Here is a 19,434-nt window from a genome sequence, read left to right as displayed (position 1 = left end):
TATTTATTTTGCGTGTCAGTCCTGGAGGAGGTGTGCAGTTTAGAGAGAACATTGGTTACTGGTGTAGATGAGAGAGTCCTTCAAAGTGATAAATAGGGTTCATTGGCTAAAGCAAACCAATCATTGGCTAGTGTTAACTTTGTCAATTCCAGCAAAACAGTCACCTTATATTCAATCCATCTCAAAATTGGTAGAGAATCGCAGGGGTCAAAAAATGTAAAAATCAATTGATTAATCAATTGGTTGATCAATAGTTGAGCTGTGTGAAGTTTTGTCGATCTATGAAATTGTCACAGGAGTAAATCAAGGCTTTGGTGCTTTTTGTGATGGCTTCGACTTGATCGATGGGGGAAACGTTACCTTAGCTGTGACAAAATGGGACTTTGCTATTCTGTCATCAGGAGACCTTGGCCCTGATCAGGACTGGCCGACGTCACAGAACATTCTGAATTAGAGAGACATTTATTGTATAGAGCCGATATGATGTGATGTCAAATCAAATCAGATTTTATTGGTCACATACACATATTTAGCAGATGTTATTGCGTGTGTAGCGAAATGCTTGTCATATCCTACAGTCTATAATCTACATGCTCTTGAACCCATTTGGTCTCTACTGCTTAAAGTGTATTCTGAGGAAAATGCTTGACTATACGAGCGTGAGTAATGTTTATGTAGTGTTTATTTCTGGAGGTCATCTACACCAGTAACCGTGGTCCTCTGTAGCTCAATTGGTAGAGCATGGCGCTTGTAACGCCAGGGTAGTGGGTTCGATCCCCGGGACCATGCATACGTAAAAATGTATGAACACATGACTGTAAGTCGCTTTGGATAAAAGCGTCTGCTAAATGGCATATTATTATTATTATATTATTATGATGTCACAGTGTGTCTCAGCTCCTGATCCAATCATCTCCATGCCTAATTAACCCTTCAGACAGGCTGTTCATCTGACTGTGTGTGTGGTGTGTGTGTGGTGTGTGTGTGTCCTCCTCATGAATCTTTACATATCTGTCTATGTCCCCAACTATTCATTCCTCTGCCCTCCCTTCCTCTCTCCCTCCCCCCTCCCCTTCCTCCTTCCCTGTAGAAGATGGCCTGTTTAAAAGGTGAAAGGTCAATGAGCTCATCTTTCTCAGACCTGGAGTCTAATTGGTTTAACTGAGTGGCCCCTCCTCCCGATACAGCAGGTAGGTTTAATCAACAGGGTCGTCTCACTCCATCTAACTAAAGGAGACTGGAAAAACAATGATATGTTAATGACAGTAAGTAACAAATGCTCCCATTGGGCTAAGACATCAGACCAACATCCACATTTGGTTGATATTTGATTGAATTGTCAACCAACGTGAATTCAACCTGCAAATGTGACACATATGGTAATGGTAAGACTAGTACAGGGCACTTTTTATTGTATTTTATTTTTTAGCAGACACTCTTATCCAGAGCGACTTACAGGAGCAATTAGGGTTAAGTGCCTTGCTTAAGGGCACATCGACATATTTTTCACCTAGTCGGCTCGGGGATTAGAACCTGCGACCTTTCGGTTACTGGCACAACGCTCTTACCCACTAAGCTACCTGCCGCCACTTGCTATAATACTGCAATAACACTTGCTATAACAGTTGCTGTAACAGTTGCTACCTGTGACTGCTGAATCTCTATTTAATCTCTATTTATCTCTGTCACCTCAAGCTTCACTACTCCTCTCCTCCCTGTCCAGGCTGAGCCGGTGTTGTGTTACTATGTGTTTCTGTTCAGGAAGTGGTCCAGCTCAGCGGTGCAAGGGCAGGACGGGACCGGAGGAGGAGTGGAGCTAACTGAGGAATTAGCAATCCTATAATTGGCCGTTCTGTCAGGCCTGGTGACAAGCTGAAAGGCTGCAGCTGTCAATGGACGATTTATCTCCCGCCCAGTCCTGCTCCGCGCCCAACATGAAACTTCAATCGCTAATTAGAACCCTATACTCCACCCTTTTGCCTCCCTCCTCCCCCTGCCACCTCTCTGCCGTGCTCACTCCCGTTATGTCGCTCTCTCTGACCCTTCTCTCCTCCTTCTTTCTCTAATCCCACACCTCAAACCCCAACCATGTGCTCTAATCCCACACCTCAAACCCCAACCTTGTGCTCTAATCCCATACCTCAAACCCCATCCTTGTGCTCTAATCCCACACCTCAAACCCCAACCTTGTGCTCTAATCCCACACATCAAACCCCAACCTTGTATTTGACTTTCCTCCAACTCGTTCTTCATCCCTCGCTCATATATTTTCCTCCATCTATTCCTTTCCCAATCATGACCCTAACTTCTCTTTCTACCCCCTTTCTCTATCCTTCTCCTCTTCTACCTCACTCTCCCTCTTTCCCTTCTCCCCCGTCTCCCATCTCCTCCCCTATCCCTTCTCTTCCCCTCCTCCCTCTGTCACCTTCCTGGTGGCTGCGGTGACAATGCAGCATTATGGAAATAAATAGTTCCATTATGCTGCATTGTGCTCTGTCGTCAGGCCAACCACAGAGAGTTATTAATGGCCCAGGCCTCCTTTGATTAAGACACATGATTTATGAAGAAACACACACTAGTGGCATGTCTCTGTAACACACACGTACGCACACACACATGCACTCACACACACACATCCTCGCAACCAGAGCAAGGGATCTTTCTGTATTTCCATTTTAATTCTGTACTGTCAATGGAAAAGTCTCAGTAGTAGGAGAGAGGTGAGGTGAGAGAGTTATCCTAGACAGATGCAGACACTCAAACCTAATGGAGACGGTAGTTCCACTTTTATGCCCAGTCACCAGATGTCACGACGCTGGGCCGGGGTCATTAAGGCTGTTGCCCAATCAGGGACTTAACGAGTGCTCGTTTGGGCATCTTTCAATTACCGTTTTAGAGGCTGACCACAGAGGACCAGGTAAAAGTGTGTGTGTGTGTGTGTGTGTACATGTCTCTGACTGTAGTGTATGGATGCATGAGTGAGTGTGTGAGGGTCATTTGACTAAAAAAGTTTATTCGTAGTCTGTGTGTGTGTGTGTGTGTGGGGGGGGGTGTATCAGGGCCCATTTATCAGGCCAATTAACCCCTGGCAGCATGTTGTAAAGTGGAGCGGGGGACCAAGCAGAGACCAGGCACTCGCTCTAATTAAACCCCCCCCAACGGCAGCCCCTCCCTAGGCACAAGAGACAAGCAGTCCCCCCCTCTCCCCCTCTCCCCCTCTCCCCTTCCAAACCATCCACCCCCGTGGATCCCTCACCTCTGCACTGTAAACCAGCACACAGCAACACAAGGTGAGACTGGGAGACTCAGTGAACGCAATGGTTGGTTGGACTTTCCCAAAAAATGTTTGCAGTGTTATAATCCCAAATGTCAATGTACAATCCTTAAAGGTGTAATCCGGGATTCAAAAAGTCGGTCACCCCGCCACTTGTTTTAGGTAATGGATGCAAGGACTGACCGTACATGATATCAAAGATAAGTTTAAACCATGTTTTGAAACGTAACCGTGTTTGAATACAATTGCATGGAGTAAAACAGGCTTATATTTGGGGTTCTGATGGGTTACGACAGCTGAACTAAGCTCATGGGGTATTAATAAATTATATTCTTCAACAATCCATGGCTGCAGTATATGCTGTATCAATCATTTTAAAGTAAAAAAAGAACGTACCAATCCCGGATTGCCCAATTAAAGGCGGGGAACAAGGATGAAGAAAACATTGGTAATCGTATCCTTAACCGCTATACACCTCACCTGACCCAATACTAAGTATGTACAAAGGCCTTCTAGTCAATCCATTTGCTCTTTGACCAGGAGAATATACACAAATTACCACTGACACCTCAAAGCCACTACCTAATCCTATTCACATCCAGTGTTTGACTGTTTGATCTAATTGACAGATGATTGTGTTCTTTTCCTCCCTTTAAGTACCTACGTATACTGTATTTAACTAGTAGTTGACCTTTTCAAGCAAGCTCCAAATAGACAATTGAGTGTAATGCTGACTTGTGGCTAATGTATTTTCTGGTTTTGTAGCGAAATGTAATGAATATGCGTACTGTTAAAACGAGTGACATTTAGCATTTGAGCTCTGTGAGTGTGTAAATTGGCGCGGCGCCATGTTGCAGGCTTTTGTTCCATAGACCCGGATTCAAAGGGGGGCTAAGCCGTGGACATCCGTCTGGGGGACAGTATAAAAGGGCCGGCTGTCATTAATAATCTAGTTCCACGCTGTTGCAGGGCCTATTCAGAGTGGCTCCACGCTCTGTTTGAACATAACTAAGCTATAGGTTATATACTATATCCAATGTCCTCATCTCTCTCTCACCCACTTTCTGTATGTCGCTCTCTCTGTCGCTCTCTGTCTTTCTGTCTCTGTCTTTCTGTCTCTCTGTCTTTCTGTCTCTGTCTTTCTGTCTCTGTCTTTCTGTCTCTCTGTCTTTCTGTCTCTCTCTCTCATTCTGTCTCTATCTCTCTCTGTCTTTCTGTCTCTGTCTTTCTGTCTCTCTCTCTCATTCTGTCTCTATCTCTCTCTGTCTTTCTGTCGCTCTGTCTTTCGGTCTCTCTCTCTTTCTGTGTCTCTCTCTCTTTCTGTCTCTCTCTCTCTTTCTGTGTCTCTGTCTTTCGGTCTCTCTCTCTTTCTGTCTCTCTCTCTTTCTGTCTCTCTGTCTTTCGGTCTCTCTCTCTTTCTGTCTCTCTCTCTTTCTGTCTCTCTCTTTCTGTCTCTCTCTCTCTTTCTGTGTCTCTCTGTCTTTCTGTCTTCGACACACGCTCGACCTCTCATCCATCAGTCTCTATTACTTCAAAATGAGAATCACTTTATTAACCCTATTGGGTCACGATCTCATTATTAACCCTATGGGGTCACGATCACCTTAGTAACCCTATTGGGTCACGATCAGTCAACATCTCATTGATGTAATGGCTGTGTGTTTATCATGACTGACAGGTGGAAATGACATCAGTAATATTCTATACCACGCTTCAATATGTCCTAAGTAACATGCAATCCTCAAACAGGCTGATTTCCCCTCATCTCCCTCACCTCTCTCTCTCTCTCTCTCCCTCACTTCTCTCTCTCTCTCCCTCACCTCTCTCTCTCTCACCTCTCTCTCTCTCTCTCTCTCTCTGTCTCTCTCTCTCTCTCTGTCTCTCTCACTCTCTGTCTCTCTCTCTCTTTCTCTCTCTCTCTCTCTCTCTCTCTCTCTCTCTCTCTCTCTCTCTCTCTCTCTCTCTCTCTCTCTCGCTCTCTCTCTCTCTCTCTCTCTCACCACCTCTCCATCATTCTCTCTCTCCTTTGCTTTTTACAGTCCCTACAACCTTATGGTGTCACTGCAGTATCCAATTGGCATAATTGATCCGGGTCAGGTGATAGAGGGACCCATAACAATCACTAGAGGTGAAATAAAAAAACAGCTCTCAGTTATTGCTTTAGTCCACACACACACACACACACACACACACACACACACACACACACACACACACACACACACACACCTCTGTAGATTAGCCATGGTGCTCTATTGTAAAGTGTCTAACTGAGGACGGAGATGCGGTGGTGAGAGTGTGTGATGATTTGACAGGGCTGAGGAGATGAGGAGAGGCTGGTCAGCAGTATGGAGACAGATGAGACAGACTCTGACAGGCTGCCACTCTCCTCAGCCCATCTCATCAGCATGACTGAGCTGTCACAGCCCTATTTCAGGAAAATTAAACAGGCTTACGGTAAAGAGGTCCGCCCGGGCGGGGCCAGGACGCACAGTGTGTTTGTGTGTGTGTGGAGGTGGTAGTGTTTGGAGGTGTTTAAGTGGATTTAGTAGTATGAAAAAGTATGAAAATGTATGCACTCACTACTGCAAGTCGCTCTGGATAAGAGCGTTTACTAAATGACTAAATGTACATTTATGTAAGTGTGTGTACTGGTTTTGTGTGTGTGATGATGATGATGATGAAGTGGATGATGATGACAATGACATTGGAATGTGTGTGTGTGTGTGTGTGTGTGTGTGTGTGTGTGTGTGTGTGTGTGTGTGTGTGTGTGTGTGTGTGCGTGTGCGTATCAGATTGATCATCTGCAGAGCAGCCGTGAGTGTACAGATGGGCACACATTGCTCCTCTCCTCCCCTCCCTCCCCTCCTCTCCTCCTCTCCTCTCCTCCCCTCCCTCCCCTCCTCTACTCCTCTCCTCCCCTCCTTTAAGCACCATCCTCTCCTTTTGACATGGTAATGGCTCCAAATTGATGAAGACATTTCACTCATTCAGCGACAACTCTCTGACAAGCTACACAAACACTCCCCCTCCCATCAATCACCAGGCCCCTCCCCTCCGCCGGCTGCTCGTTGGCTGTGCTGGGCGGTTTAATCAGCTAATTGGCTCTCGCCCCGTCACCCCTAACGACCGGCGCACCGCTAGAGTATCTTGTCGTCTTCGTTGTCTAATCTACTTAAATTAACTCCTGATCCACCAATTAAACCTGCGCTCTCCACTACGGGTGTGTTGGCTTTTGTTCCAGCCCAGCTCTAACACATCTGTTTCAGAGAATCAACCAAACATGGTACTCTGGTCTATTATTAGGCTAAAACATGAGCTGCTCTCATGAGCTGTATGTTACATTTTTATTTTTAAAGAGCAAAATAGTTATACATGAAGGACCGGTGTTGGTGTTAGTGTGTGAGCGACATGGCTATATGTGTGTGTGTGTGTGTTTGTGTGTGAGTCAGTGGAGGCTGCTGAGGGGAGGACGGCTCATAATAATGTCTGGAATGGAGTCAATGGAATGGTATCAACCACATCAAACACGTGGTTTCCAGGTGTTTGATACCATTCCATTGACTCCATTCCAGCCATTATTATGAGCCGTCCTCCCCTCAGCAGCCTCCACTGGTGTGAGTGCATGCATAACTATGCTATGTGTGTGTGTCTTTGCTCTTGTCCCGTTTGCCCGTTTATGCCACTTTCCTGCATCCATCAGCACATTCCCATCCAGCTGGTGAAAGAGTTGTGATGCTTTTAAAAGCATCAATAACACCCCACCTGTTCTGACCCGGTGGCCAATAAAAAATAATCCCCCCCTCCTCACCTAACTACCCCAAAAAATAGGTTTTGTTGAGGTACACTCTCATCTGATCACTTGGCAGAACAACCCTGGGGCCTAAATAAAGAATGAATGAATAAAAATAAATGTCTCCGGGCCAACGTGTTGCTCTCACCGTTGCAGATGAAATGACCTGAAAAGCTGTTACAAATAAATATAATCAATGCAATCAGCTAACTGACATAGGGAATCTCATGCCAGGGAGTAAAATGCCCAGCAGGGATCTCTCAATCTCTCTCCTGCTAATTGCTCCCAGGGGTGACGTTAGCGCGTAGCATTTTGTACACTTAATTAGATTAGAGAGTGCTAGCGCTACTGCTACCGGCCAGGACAGGTTTCAGGGACCCGACCAGGAAAGAGAAGAGAGGGAGAGCGTTGGCCTTGGCGCGTCGCCAGTAATTAAGCCGATACCTTTCCTGATTACGCCAATCCCCCTTAATGAACTCATTATGCATTTTAACCCAAACACTTCCCGGAATTAATGAGCATGCAAAAAGCCGGCTCTTAAAAAAGCTCCCCTGGCTGCCATAAGTGGAACTCATAACTCAGACACTCAATGGGCTGGACATAATGTCCATATGTGTTTGTTTCCTACTCTCCTCTCTCAGGGCAACAGAGCCAATTTAAACGTCTTTGAGAGTAGGACCCTGTCCAGTGTCCAGAAACAATTTGGTCCAATCTTTCATAGGGCCGTTATGGGATCAGGCTTTTGCTCCAGACAAAGAAGAAACACACCTGATGGGACTGATGGAACTAAAAACAAACAAGAGATAACTATTGTAAAATGTATTGTGTCCGTAAAATGTCTAAGTGTTGTTGTCCATTAGTTTACTCCAATTAGGGGAAGGGTGGTAGGGTTAGGGGAAAATAATAAATGAACATATATTTTAAATGATATACAGTGCTTTCGAAAAGTATTCAGACCCCTTGACTTTTTCCACATTTTGTAACGTTACAGCCTTATTCTAAAATTGATTAAATAAATACAAAATCCTCAGCAATCTACACACAATACCCCATAATGACAAAGCAAAAACTGGTTTTTAGAATTTACTGTATATATTTAAAGTTAAACTAATAAATATATTTATAAAAAATATATATTGAGGATTGGAAATGATGCAGACAATTATATTGATAGAAGCCACAATCTATTTGCAATATTAAAGCTGATTAAAGCCCCCCCAAACCCCACAACTGATTAAACTAATAAAGTCTAGATTGAAGACTATGATTCGTTGATTAGTTATATCAGGTGTGTTACTGCTTTGGCTGGAGAAAGAGTCTGCTGCATACACATCAGAACTTTAAAGATAAGATGGATATCCTGGCCATATTGCCTACACACCCAATGTACTGGTGTAGAGGTTTGGGAGACTGTTTATCTGACACACACTCAACTAGCCTAAGCAGGTAGTGATGAAGTGATGATGATTTAGAGAGACCTGGGAACAGTGCAGGGTGGGAGCAGTTCAGCACTGACCCATAATTCCCAGCTCATTAAATAATTCACTAATTGATTCATCACCAAATCAATAAAGCATCCAAATGGTTTATGGTGTGAGCGCCGCTCTGAGTACTGGGGGGGGTGGGGACTAATTACGGTATTGGTAATAGACCTTCACAATGAAACACAATCAAAGATAAAAACACATCTAGACAAGACTTACACCTGCACACAGACACAATCAAACAAAGCAACACACAACGACACACACACCCGTCCATGGCCTTCATGGACTCACAAAGGAAAAGAACAGGAAGTTGGGTGTTGAAATGGAAGCAGCATTGTGTTGACCTTGTGCTTGTATTGCATGACATCATCAGGCAGATGATGGTAAATATAAAGGTGCTGGACCAATGGGGGTCCCTCTCCTCTCTTCCTCAACCTGCTGGGCCAATGGGGGTCCCTCCCTCTCCTGCTCAACCTGCTGGGCCAATGGGAGTCCCTCCCTCTCCTCAACCCGTAAACACAGTCTGTGTGTAATGAATACGGTCCCAGGGGAGTCTGGACAATGGGTGGGCCGACCTCCTGTATGAAGGTGCACTTGGTTGGGGAAAACATTAATTAAAGTGTAATGAATTCCTCTAGTGTTAGTGTGTGTGTTTTCTTGTGTCAGTCGTTTCTGCCGTGGGTTTTGTGTGTGTGAGGTTTATGACTGTCTGAGATTGATTAGGACGAGGAGTGAGGTACGACGTCACTTTGACCCTAGTGACCCACAGGGCTGTAAATCTAGGCGCCTAAACAGTTCCTGATAATTGTTTCATACCTTGCCGTCCACACACACAGCCCATCCAAGACTGTGGCTGTGCACACACACTTAAAGCAATGTAAAGGGATGTGTAAACAGCTACCAGCTGAGGGTTATCTGGCCTGAGCTTCCAGCTGCACCTTCTGGTTCTCTCTGGTATCAGGCTGATCCTTGTTTCTTCACATATAATAATCCCAGTGTAAGTAACATTTAAACATCCAATCAAAACACTGGCCCTGCCCTTTTTTTCAACTGCAAGGGTAGGTATTGGCTAATGTAATGTTACCATGGAGCGTGGATGTGTTGGAGTAAAAAGAGAAAGGACCAATCAGAATCATTATCATTTTATTTCCTGGTTTCAGAGAGGTTTTGCATATGTTCACATATTGAGTGAGCCTTTCTCAGATCTACAGGTCTGGCTAAGCGAAGACAGACAACGTTTGAGACACCGGCAGACTCAGTCTGCTTTGACCAACTTGTAGGACATGGTCTCCCCCGTGTGGAATAAAAGCCACATGACAACCTCAAGACAGTCAGGCCTCTCATAATTCTAAAATGTTGGGAAAAGGGCCCTCTTATACATAACAAATTAAGTTATACCACAAATGTAAAAAAAATAAAAACTATAAAGCATTTAAACATCGATCTTATGAGAAACAAGCAAAGCCTTCAGTGTTGCTAAATTTGTATTTAAAGTATTATCCAATACCCTATTATTTTATCACAATATCTCAAATTCCAGGATTGTTCCATTTAAATCATCAATAATGCCTGCATTCCAACTTCATTAGCCTATTTACAAAATATTCATATAGCATATACATAGACAAATAAACAATGTATCCTTAAATAGATGCACATACAAAAATAATAATTTTTAAAAGCAACCATTAAAAGGTTCCTATCAAGCAACTGTAGTAAGAGTTAACTGAGAAAAACCTGCTGAGAGACTAAAAACAAGATTAACTGATCTTCCTATTGACACTCAAAACAGAATCATGTGAGGTAATGCAAAATACATACAGGCCTAAATGAGTGTCATAAATGGAAAATTGTTACAGTATAGCATTATGTGATGATAAAAAATAAATACAGTTATGATGGACTTGAAAGACATTCGGATGTGATAAGGATGAATCAAGCAGACGTGGGTTCAAAATACTATTTCAGGTATTTCAATTGCTTTTCAATACATTTCAAAACAAGTACTCAGATAACCTTTATTTGAAAAAACAAGTAGTTGAATATTGGAATGTATTTGAAAATACACTTTGAAAGTATTTGAAAATACTCATACACACTGACTCAAATACACTTCCATGCATTTAACCCAGGTATTTGAAAATACTTTCAAATACAATTTGGTCGACTATTTGGTTTTTACAAATAACCATTCAAATACTCAAATAAATAAATAAAATTTGGCCTGCGGATTTGAAAATACTCAAATATACAGAAAAAGTATTTGAACCCAGGTCTGGAATTAAGTTATTATAAAAATCCCTTTGAAGTTGATATCAGATATGGCTGAGTAAGTTTCCATGGCAACCATCTGTCTGGAATTTACCATAGGTCCTTTTCCTGGTCCGGTGCCCCCTTCAACTGTAGTGTCTGATGATATTTTAACCCATGGGGTTTCCTATTCACTAGCAGTCATAAAATGGCTCCACGCAATTCTCAATTTCCACAAGGGGTGCTGGATGTGGAGTTGACCAACACTGTGTAGGAGCATATTGTTGCACATGCATATGGAGGACAGTGAGGACTTGTGACATGCGTCTATGTGGTTTCAACTGCAGAATAGCGTGCGTGTGTGTGTGTGTTTGGGGTAGGATCCCCTGAGCTTCTAAGAGTAGAAGAAAACCGACAAAGTCAGGGTCGCCATCACAACAGTCCAGAGGTCATAAAGTTAATCACCCACAGATGGAGGAACTAGAGAGGAACCAGGCTTGCCAGGGTTCCCCGATCAGGAGCATCATACCATGTTGGTCTGGGTGTTGGGGCTGGAACACGTCATGTCCTGTATCTGGTCCAGGATCCAGTTGACGTCGGGTCTTTCCTGGGGGTTGGACACCATGATGGAGCTCAGCAGGTTCTGCAGGCCTTCAGAGTAACTGGAGGGGAACAACAAAACACCCATAAGACACTGAGAAACTACCAGAGTAACTAGAGAAAAATATATACTGAGAAACTACCAGAGTAACTAGAGAAAAATATATACTGAGAAACTACCAGAGTAACTGGAGAACAAATATATACTGAGAAACTACCAGAGTAACTGGAGAACAAATATATACTGAGAAACTACCAGAGTAACTAGAGAAAAATATATACTGAGAAACTACCAAAGTAACTGGAGAACAAATATATACTGAGAAACTACCAGAGTAACTGGAGAACAAATATATACTGAGAAACTACCAGAGTAACTAGAGAACAAATATATACTGAGAAACTACCAGAGTAACTAGAGAACAAATATATACTGAGAAACTACCTGAGTAACTGGAGAACAAATATATACTGAGAAACTACCAGAGTAACTGGAGAACAAATATATACTGAGAAACTACCAGAGTAACTAGAGAACAAATATATACTGAGAAACTACCAGAGTAACTAGAGAACAAATATATACTGAGAAACTACCAGAGTAACTAGAGAACAAATATATACTGAGAAACTACCTGAGTAACTGGAGAACAAATATATACTGAGAAACTACCAGAGTAACTGGAGAACAAATATATACTGAGAAACTACCAGAGTAACTAGAGAACAAATATATACTGAGAAACTACCAGAGTAACTAGAGAACAAATATATACTGAGAAACTACCAGAGTAACTGGAGAACAAATATATACTGAGAAACTACCAGAGTAACTAGAGAACAAATATATACTGAGAAACTACCAGAGTAACTAGAGAACAAATATATACTGAGAAACTACCTGAGTAACTGGAGAACAAATATATACTGAGAAACTACCAGAGTAACTAGAGAACAAATATATACTGAGAAACTACCAGAGTAACTAGAGAACAAATATATACTGAGAAACTACCAGAGTAACTGGAGAAAAAACACATACTATAAATTGTATAAATTCCATACAACCTAAAAAAGGCCAAGATGAAAAAATGCTTCAACCTATCCAATCCTTTTAGATCTGCAGGAGTGCCTAGGTGGTAGGTGCCGATTTGGAATCAATACATTCTAGTCTGCTAGCCTTGAAAGCTGAGAGGGTGATGGATTGAAGAGTAACTAGGGGGGGACTGGCTGACCTGTAGGGCTGAGGGATGGTGACTTGGGGTTAGGGTTGAGGCTAGGGTTAAGGTTGTGGTTAGGGTTTAGGTTGTGGTTGAGGATGAGGCTAGGGTTAAGGTTGTGGATGAGGGTTAGGGTTAAGGTTGAGCCTAGGGTTGTGGTTGAGCCTAGGGTTGTGGTTGAGCCTAGGGTTAGGGTTGTGGTTGAGCCTAGGGTTGTGGTTGAGCCTAGGGTTGTGGTTGAGCCTAGGGTTGTGGTTGAGCCTAGGGTTGTGGTTGAGCCTAGGGTTGTGGTTGAGCCTAGGGTTGTGGTTGAGCCTAGGGTTGTGGTTGAGCCTAGGGTTGTGGTTGTGGTTGAGGTTAGGGTTGTGGTTGAGCCTAGGGTTAGGGTTGTGGTTGAGCCTAGGGTTAGGGTTGTGGTTGAGCCTAGGGTTAGGGTTGTGGTTGAGCCTAGGGTTAGGGTTGTGGTTGAGCCTAGGGTTAGGGTTGTGGTTGAGCCTAGGGTTAGGGTTGTGGTTGAGCCTAGGGTTAGGGATGTGGTTGAGCCTAGGGGTAGGTTGAGGGTTAGGTTGTGGTTGAGACTAGGGTTAGGTTGTGGTTGAGACTAGGGTTAAGGTTGTGGTTGAGACTAGGGTTAGGTTGTGGTTGAGGCTAGGGGTAGGTTGTGGTTGAGGCTAGGGGTAGGTTGTGGTTGAGGCTAGGGGTAGGTTGTGGTTGAGGCTAGGGTTAATGTTGTGGTTGAGACTAGGGTTAATGTTGTGGTTGAGACTAGGGTTAATGTTGTGGTTGAGACTAGGGTTAATGTTGTGGTTGAGACTAGGGTTAAGGTTGTGGTTGAGACTAGGGTTAAGGTTGTGGTTGAGACTAGGGATAAGGTTGTGGTTGAGACTAGGGTTAAGGTTGTGGTTGAGACTAGGGTTAAGGTTGTGGTTGAGACTAGGGTTAAGGTTGTGGTTGAGGCTAGGGGTAGGTTGTGGTTGAGACTAGGGTTAAGGTTGTGGTTGAGACTAGGGTTAAGGTTGTGGTTGAGACTAGGGTTAAGGCTATGGTTGAGACTAGGGTTAAGGCTGTGGTTGAGACTAGGGTTAAGGTTGTGGTTGAGGCTAGGGGTAGGTTGTGGTTGAGGCTAGGGGTAGGTTGTGGTTGAGGCGAGGGGTAAGGTTGAACCGGGATGTGAACATGAAGCTAGGGTTAAGGGTAGAGTTAGGGTTAGATAGCCAGGGGAACTGACCTACAGGGTTGAGGGATAGTAACTTGGTTAAGGTTAGCTAGCCGGGGGGACTGAGCTGCAGGGTTGAGGGATAGTAACTGGGTTAGGGTTAGCTAGCCGGGGGGACTGACCTGCAGGGTTGAGGGATGGTAACAGGGTTCTGGACAGCGAGGGCCACACTGTCTCCCTTCTGGAACACCATGTCATAGGGCCCTTCCAGGAACATCATGCTGTACAGTACACAACCCAGAGACTGGAGAGAGAGAGCGAATACTGTCTCTACATGGTCAACAAACACCAGGCATGATGGAGACAGAGAGATACCAATCTAACTGGTACTCAACATGTTGACTTCATGGCTAGAGTCAAAACAGCATCGCACAATCCAATGGTAAAGACAATCTCTGTTATGACAAATTGGTCCATGTTATATCTCTTGTACAATACTGACAGTTTCCACAGACCAAAACTAAAGTGAGAAGGGGGTAGTACTGTAGTGTGCGTTACCCAGATGTCTGTGCGGTCATCGATGACGCAGTGGCTCTCCACGTTAAAGAGCTCTGGGGCACGGTACGATATAGTACACCTCTGAGCTGCCCAGTCCTGTACTGTCATGGCCTCCCTGGTCCCCTTGACCTCCATCCTGGAGCGGTTCATAGAACCCAGGTCCATCAGCAGAGGCCTGTCATCCTCCTCCAGGAGTACATTGGTAGGCTTCAGGTCTCTGAGAGAGAGGAGAGGAGAGTGGAGAGAGAGGATAGTGGAGAGAGAGGGAGAGATAGAGAGCGATAGAGGAGAGAAATAAAGAGGAAGAGAGAGAGAGGTAAAGAGAGGGATAGAGATGGAGAGCCTCATTCTAATTTTAACCACAATCATGTGTGTGTAATAGCAGTAGTAGCCTGTACCTGTGTGCGTAGTCTCTGTCATGCATGGCCTTCAGTCCAGAACAGATGCCCTGTAGAACCTTTAGGATGCGTCTCTCTGGCATGAAGCTGCCCTTGTCCCTCAGTTTCTCTAGCACTGACCACAGACTGCCCTTCTGTAGGAGCCCACACACACACACAGGCATGAATACATAGACGCATACATACAGGCATACACACTTTTTCATTTCCACGCTGTAAAACAGTATATCGGCAGATGTATCAGTAACTTTTGTCCCCACAAAAAAAACGGTATCGGACCCAAAACTAAACAACGGTCGGGCTCTAATACACACACACACGCACACACCTGGACGTAGGGCAGCAGTATCCAGGCCTCACTCTTGCCCCCCCGCTCTATGAAGGTGTGCCCGGCCAGGCCCAGGATGTTGGGGTGGCTGAAGAGACGGTGCATCTCCACCTCCGTCTGGGCCTCCCGGTGACCCTCCCGGTCATGGCACAGGATCCTCTTCAGGGCGTAGAAACGCCCATCCTGCACCCCCTCCACCAGGTCCACATAGCTGAACCCTCTGGGAGGAGGGGAGGGATGGAAGGGGGACGGTAAATGACGAGAGAGAGAGCGCAGGAGAAAATGGAGAGGTAGACAAAAACCAGGGTCCTGATCAGTAAGATGTAACGTTACAGAACCCTGAAATACAATTGCATGTGTGTGTGTGTGTGTGGGGGGGGGGGGTGATCGTCTGCCATGTAGAATAGATAAGTGTTTTACTGATGCGGTCGGTTTTACCCTTCATCTAGTTTCTGGATGAAGTAGTATCTTTTGTTGTCGATGGTGATGGAGCCACGGGAACAGATACACAGGGTCTGACCCATCCTCTCTGGGGCATAGCTCAACACACAGACTGACAGAGAGAGAGAGAGAGAGGGAGATATGGAGGGCATAAGAGGTAAAGGAAGACACAGGGTTTAGTGGAATTGAAAGTGAGAGGTCAAGCGCAAAGCCATGGGAGAGAGAGAGTATGGGATATATTTGTGTAAAAAACAGACTGCAACATGAAATCTATGTCATAAATAATTCACTGTCGCCTGTGCGATTGATAATAATAAGCATTTGGTGGGTGCTTATATTTGTCCTATTTACGCATGTGTGAATTGGTAAATGTTTTTCGCATATCCCAACTCTCCCTGAGACACCATTGGAGAGTGGGGTCACGGCCAGGGTCTTCCATTATCAACGGTGACCCTGGAGAAAGTAGGGGTATGTGCCTTGCTCAGGGACGGCCTGTTCAATAGGGCGATATGGGCGACGCACTGCCAAACGGGAAAAGGAAGGGATTTTTTTTCTAATCAATTATATCACGGCAACAGTAGTTATCAGTGTTGTAATCTATACGTCTGATCTGCCACAGTGCCACACTGCCACTAAATGTCGAATCAGGCTAAAGTCGTGCTTCAAATGGCTCCACCCCCTTTTGGGGCGATTTCAGTCAGATTGAAAATCGCCCAGAACTTCTGTCATAGACTCCCATGTAAAATCTATTTTTTTCAAATTTCAGAGCCTTCAATACAATCTCAATGGGTGTCTGTGGGCTTGCACTTACGCGCTTTCGTCATACGTTACGTAACCATGAACGTAACTGAGAAAAGAGTGGATTGTTTGAAAGAAGTTCCTTTTTGTCGGCGAACAAATGAAGATAAATTGGCAACGAAACAATTAGGACCTCCCAGACCAAATTTAATAATTCAACAGGTTTCTACTAAAGGCGGAAAGTCCTACACCCGAGGATTTTCCAAAAATTGGTACGAACGAAAAAAGACATTGCCACTCACTCAACTGGATGACGAGGGATACAGGCTAGCTGTCCGCCGCCACAACGATGAGGTTAGTGTTGATAATCACAAGTTTACTGGATGTGGATATGGTGTAATAAGGGCAGTTTATTCAGAGGTAAATATATCTGGAATCGCGTTCACGGACCCGTTCGTCAAACTCTTAAAAATGAACTTGGGCTGGGAATTGCCAGGAACCTCACGATAAGATATATGCATCAGCATTGCGAGTCTCATGATTCTATACGTATTGCGATTCGATACTGTGATTTTATTGCGCACCATATGTCTGTTGCAGAGGGATCAGAAAGCCATGAGAACGAGTTTTGATCAGTCATGGAAATAAAAGTGCTGAAAACAAATTGGCTCCCAATGTGAAAAGATTGAGAACAAGCTATGAAGGAACAATAATGGTGTTTTGGTGCAGGTACAGCCAACTAGCGCTAAAATATTGCGATATTGTCAATACAGTATATCGTAAAGTATCACTATGTAACTCGATTTCTTTCACCCCAATCCCTCAAATTAACGGTAAATAACTGAATTGTTTGCCCCACATTTAGCTAAGATGATTAGCTAGCCAGCTAAAATGTTTTAGTTAGTTAGCAGTCGCATCTACAATAGTTTACTGTCAATAACATGTCTCCAAAAATGACGTGGTGTCTCCAATTGTGTTGACATTTTACAATTGCAATGCGCATCCATGAGTATCCACTTTCTGTAGCTCAGCTGGTAGAGCATGGTGCTTGTAACGCCAAGGTAGTGGGTTCGATCCCCGGGACCACCCATACACAAAAATGTATGCACGCATGACTGTAAGTCGCTTTGGATAAAAGCGTCTGCTAAATGGCATATTATTATTATTATTATTATTATTATCTGAAGAGAGCCCCGAAACATTGTGTGCAGACATTTTATGCAATAAATGAAGTAGGTTCAATCTAGTAGTTCTGATCTTCTGATTGGTCCTGATGAGTTGGGCGAGGTCCCCTGCAGGCTACTGTCACTGTTGCATTGGCTCTGAGTCGGGTTCTCTGTCTTCAAATGTTCAGCCTAAGAGAGGGGATTTTTGTGTGTGTGTGTGTGTGTGTGTGTGTTTAACAGTGATGATGTGTGTGTGTGTGTGTGTGTTTAACAGTGATGATGTGTGTGTGTGTGTGTGTTTGTGTGTGTGTGTGTCCTCAGAGCAAGAACTCGTGAGTTGGAAGAACTGAGAGGCCTATGGCGTGGGTGTTGTCCTTGGCCACCTGCTGACAAGGCTGACAAGATAGGACCCTTTTGTCCATTGTTATTGGATAGGAACAGAACTTATAACCAGCTCCTGACCTAAATAGATCTTAGCACAACATTTTACTCAACATATCATATTCCATATTCACTATAACAAATATATTTACTACGACATTAGCAAGAACCGCCACATCCTCAGCCGGCTAATCCAGTGTGTGAAGTTTTGCGGAGTGTTTGAGTTAGCTTTGCGAGGCAAAGATGAAACTGAGGGCTCCACCAACCCTGGTAAGCCAACACTTTTGAGATCAGTCAATAAATGCTTCTGGTATTGACTTATATGCTGCCCCTGTCTTCATGTTGTTGCTGGACATATCTTTTTTTAAATGTGTGTAGGTCACCTAAATCATCAGAAAAATTGCCCCTCCTGAGAATTTTTTCAGGAGCCGCCACTGGCCTTGCTCAAGGGCACGTTTCACCTTTCGGTTACTGGCCTAACCGCGCTACAGCGACTCTTGGTTGTAATCTGCCGAAATGATGTGTATTGGTTCTTTACAGCAGTGGCAACACCATAAGCAAATATACTTTCACTAAACCTTTAAAAAAGTGTAGGATTTTGTTTGGTAACGTGGCACACACCGGTAGGAGAATACAAGCGATCTACAAGATAACAGCATAGTCAGCATGCAGATCAATCCTGATTAGCCAATATTATCTGATAGAGATATTGATAAACGTGTGGTGAAAATATATGGGGACATTTACGTTTGTTAGCGTTGTATATAGAAATTACCTTCTGTCTGCGTCCTGTTTTTTGTTTTCTGCTGGTTACTTCCGTGTACATAAAACGCGTAATGATGACGCAGCCTGTGATCTAATGCCGCGTTCAAAAGTGGGAAGTGATTTTCAAGCCGGAGCTCTTGAAAGATGCCGGAGTTGGAATTCCGAGTTGGATGACCGTTCAAATCGTTTTTTTCCGAGTTCCAAGTTGTTTCGAACGCGGTACCAATCAAAGATTGTCTATTATATTGACAAGATAGTCAAGTGAACACTAACAATGGAAATACATGACCTCAAAGATGGAAGGCAGGCGGGATCAATATACGCGAACAGGCCAAAGGACTTATCTTTGTATCCGTGCCATTATAGCGTCTGTGACCGCATGGGCAGCGGCATTGAGGCTATTGCCATGCGCAGTGGCGGCTCCTGAAAAAATTCTCAGGAGGGGCAATTTTTCTGATGATTTAGGTGACCTACACACATTTTAAAAAAGATATGTCCAGCAACAACATGAAGACAGGGGCAGCATATAAGTCAATACCAGAAGCATTTATTGACTGATCTGGGGAGATGGATTCCAGTTTCTGTGACAGATTATAAATAATCTCTGATGCCTTTGTTATATTAGCTTTTGGTTGAATGTACTGTCGTAGTAAATATATAATGTTATAGCTTGGTCTGACTAAAATCTTGTGCATATCCACCCTGTCCAAAGTCTCTACTTGGTCTCAGTTCTCCAGTAAACTTGTGATTATCAACAGTACACAACGGTAACAAACAATTGGGGGAACTCACGGGGCAGATAGTAAGGTCACAGTGACACAGAAAGCAGTTCAATGTCGGGGCTCGGGGGTACAGAGTCGCTCTCTTACCAGGATCGAT

At 44.1% G+C, this 19,434-nt stretch overlaps 1 protein-coding gene across 1 annotated transcript; it reads right to left on the bottom strand.

The window, feature by feature from the left end:
* Positions 1-9,680: 9,680 nt before the first annotated feature.
* LOC311109617 (serine/threonine-protein kinase 16-like) lies at positions 9,681-18,618 on the bottom strand. Its single transcript, XM_084152546.1, has 7 exons — positions 18,566-18,618; positions 15,503-15,617; positions 15,065-15,284; positions 14,737-14,870; positions 14,339-14,555; positions 13,963-14,084; positions 9,681-11,466 (listed from the first exon to the last, which is right to left on the bottom strand). Exons 2-7 carry the CDS (start codon positions 15,586-15,588, stop codon positions 11,328-11,330), a joined length of 918 nt encoding a protein of 305 aa, XP_084008672.1. The 5' UTR covers positions 15,589-15,617; positions 18,566-18,618; the 3' UTR covers positions 9,681-11,327.
* Between the last annotated feature and the right edge of the window lie 816 nt (positions 18,619-19,434).

This window comes from Coregonus lavaretus (assembly GCF_964263955.1).
Source record: "Coregonus lavaretus genome assembly, chromosome: 35".
Taxonomy (NCBI): Eukaryota; Metazoa; Chordata; class Actinopteri; order Salmoniformes; family Salmonidae; genus Coregonus; species Coregonus lavaretus.
The sequence above is the reverse complement of the archived record's forward strand: the minus strand, read 5'-3'. Positions and strand labels throughout refer to the sequence as shown.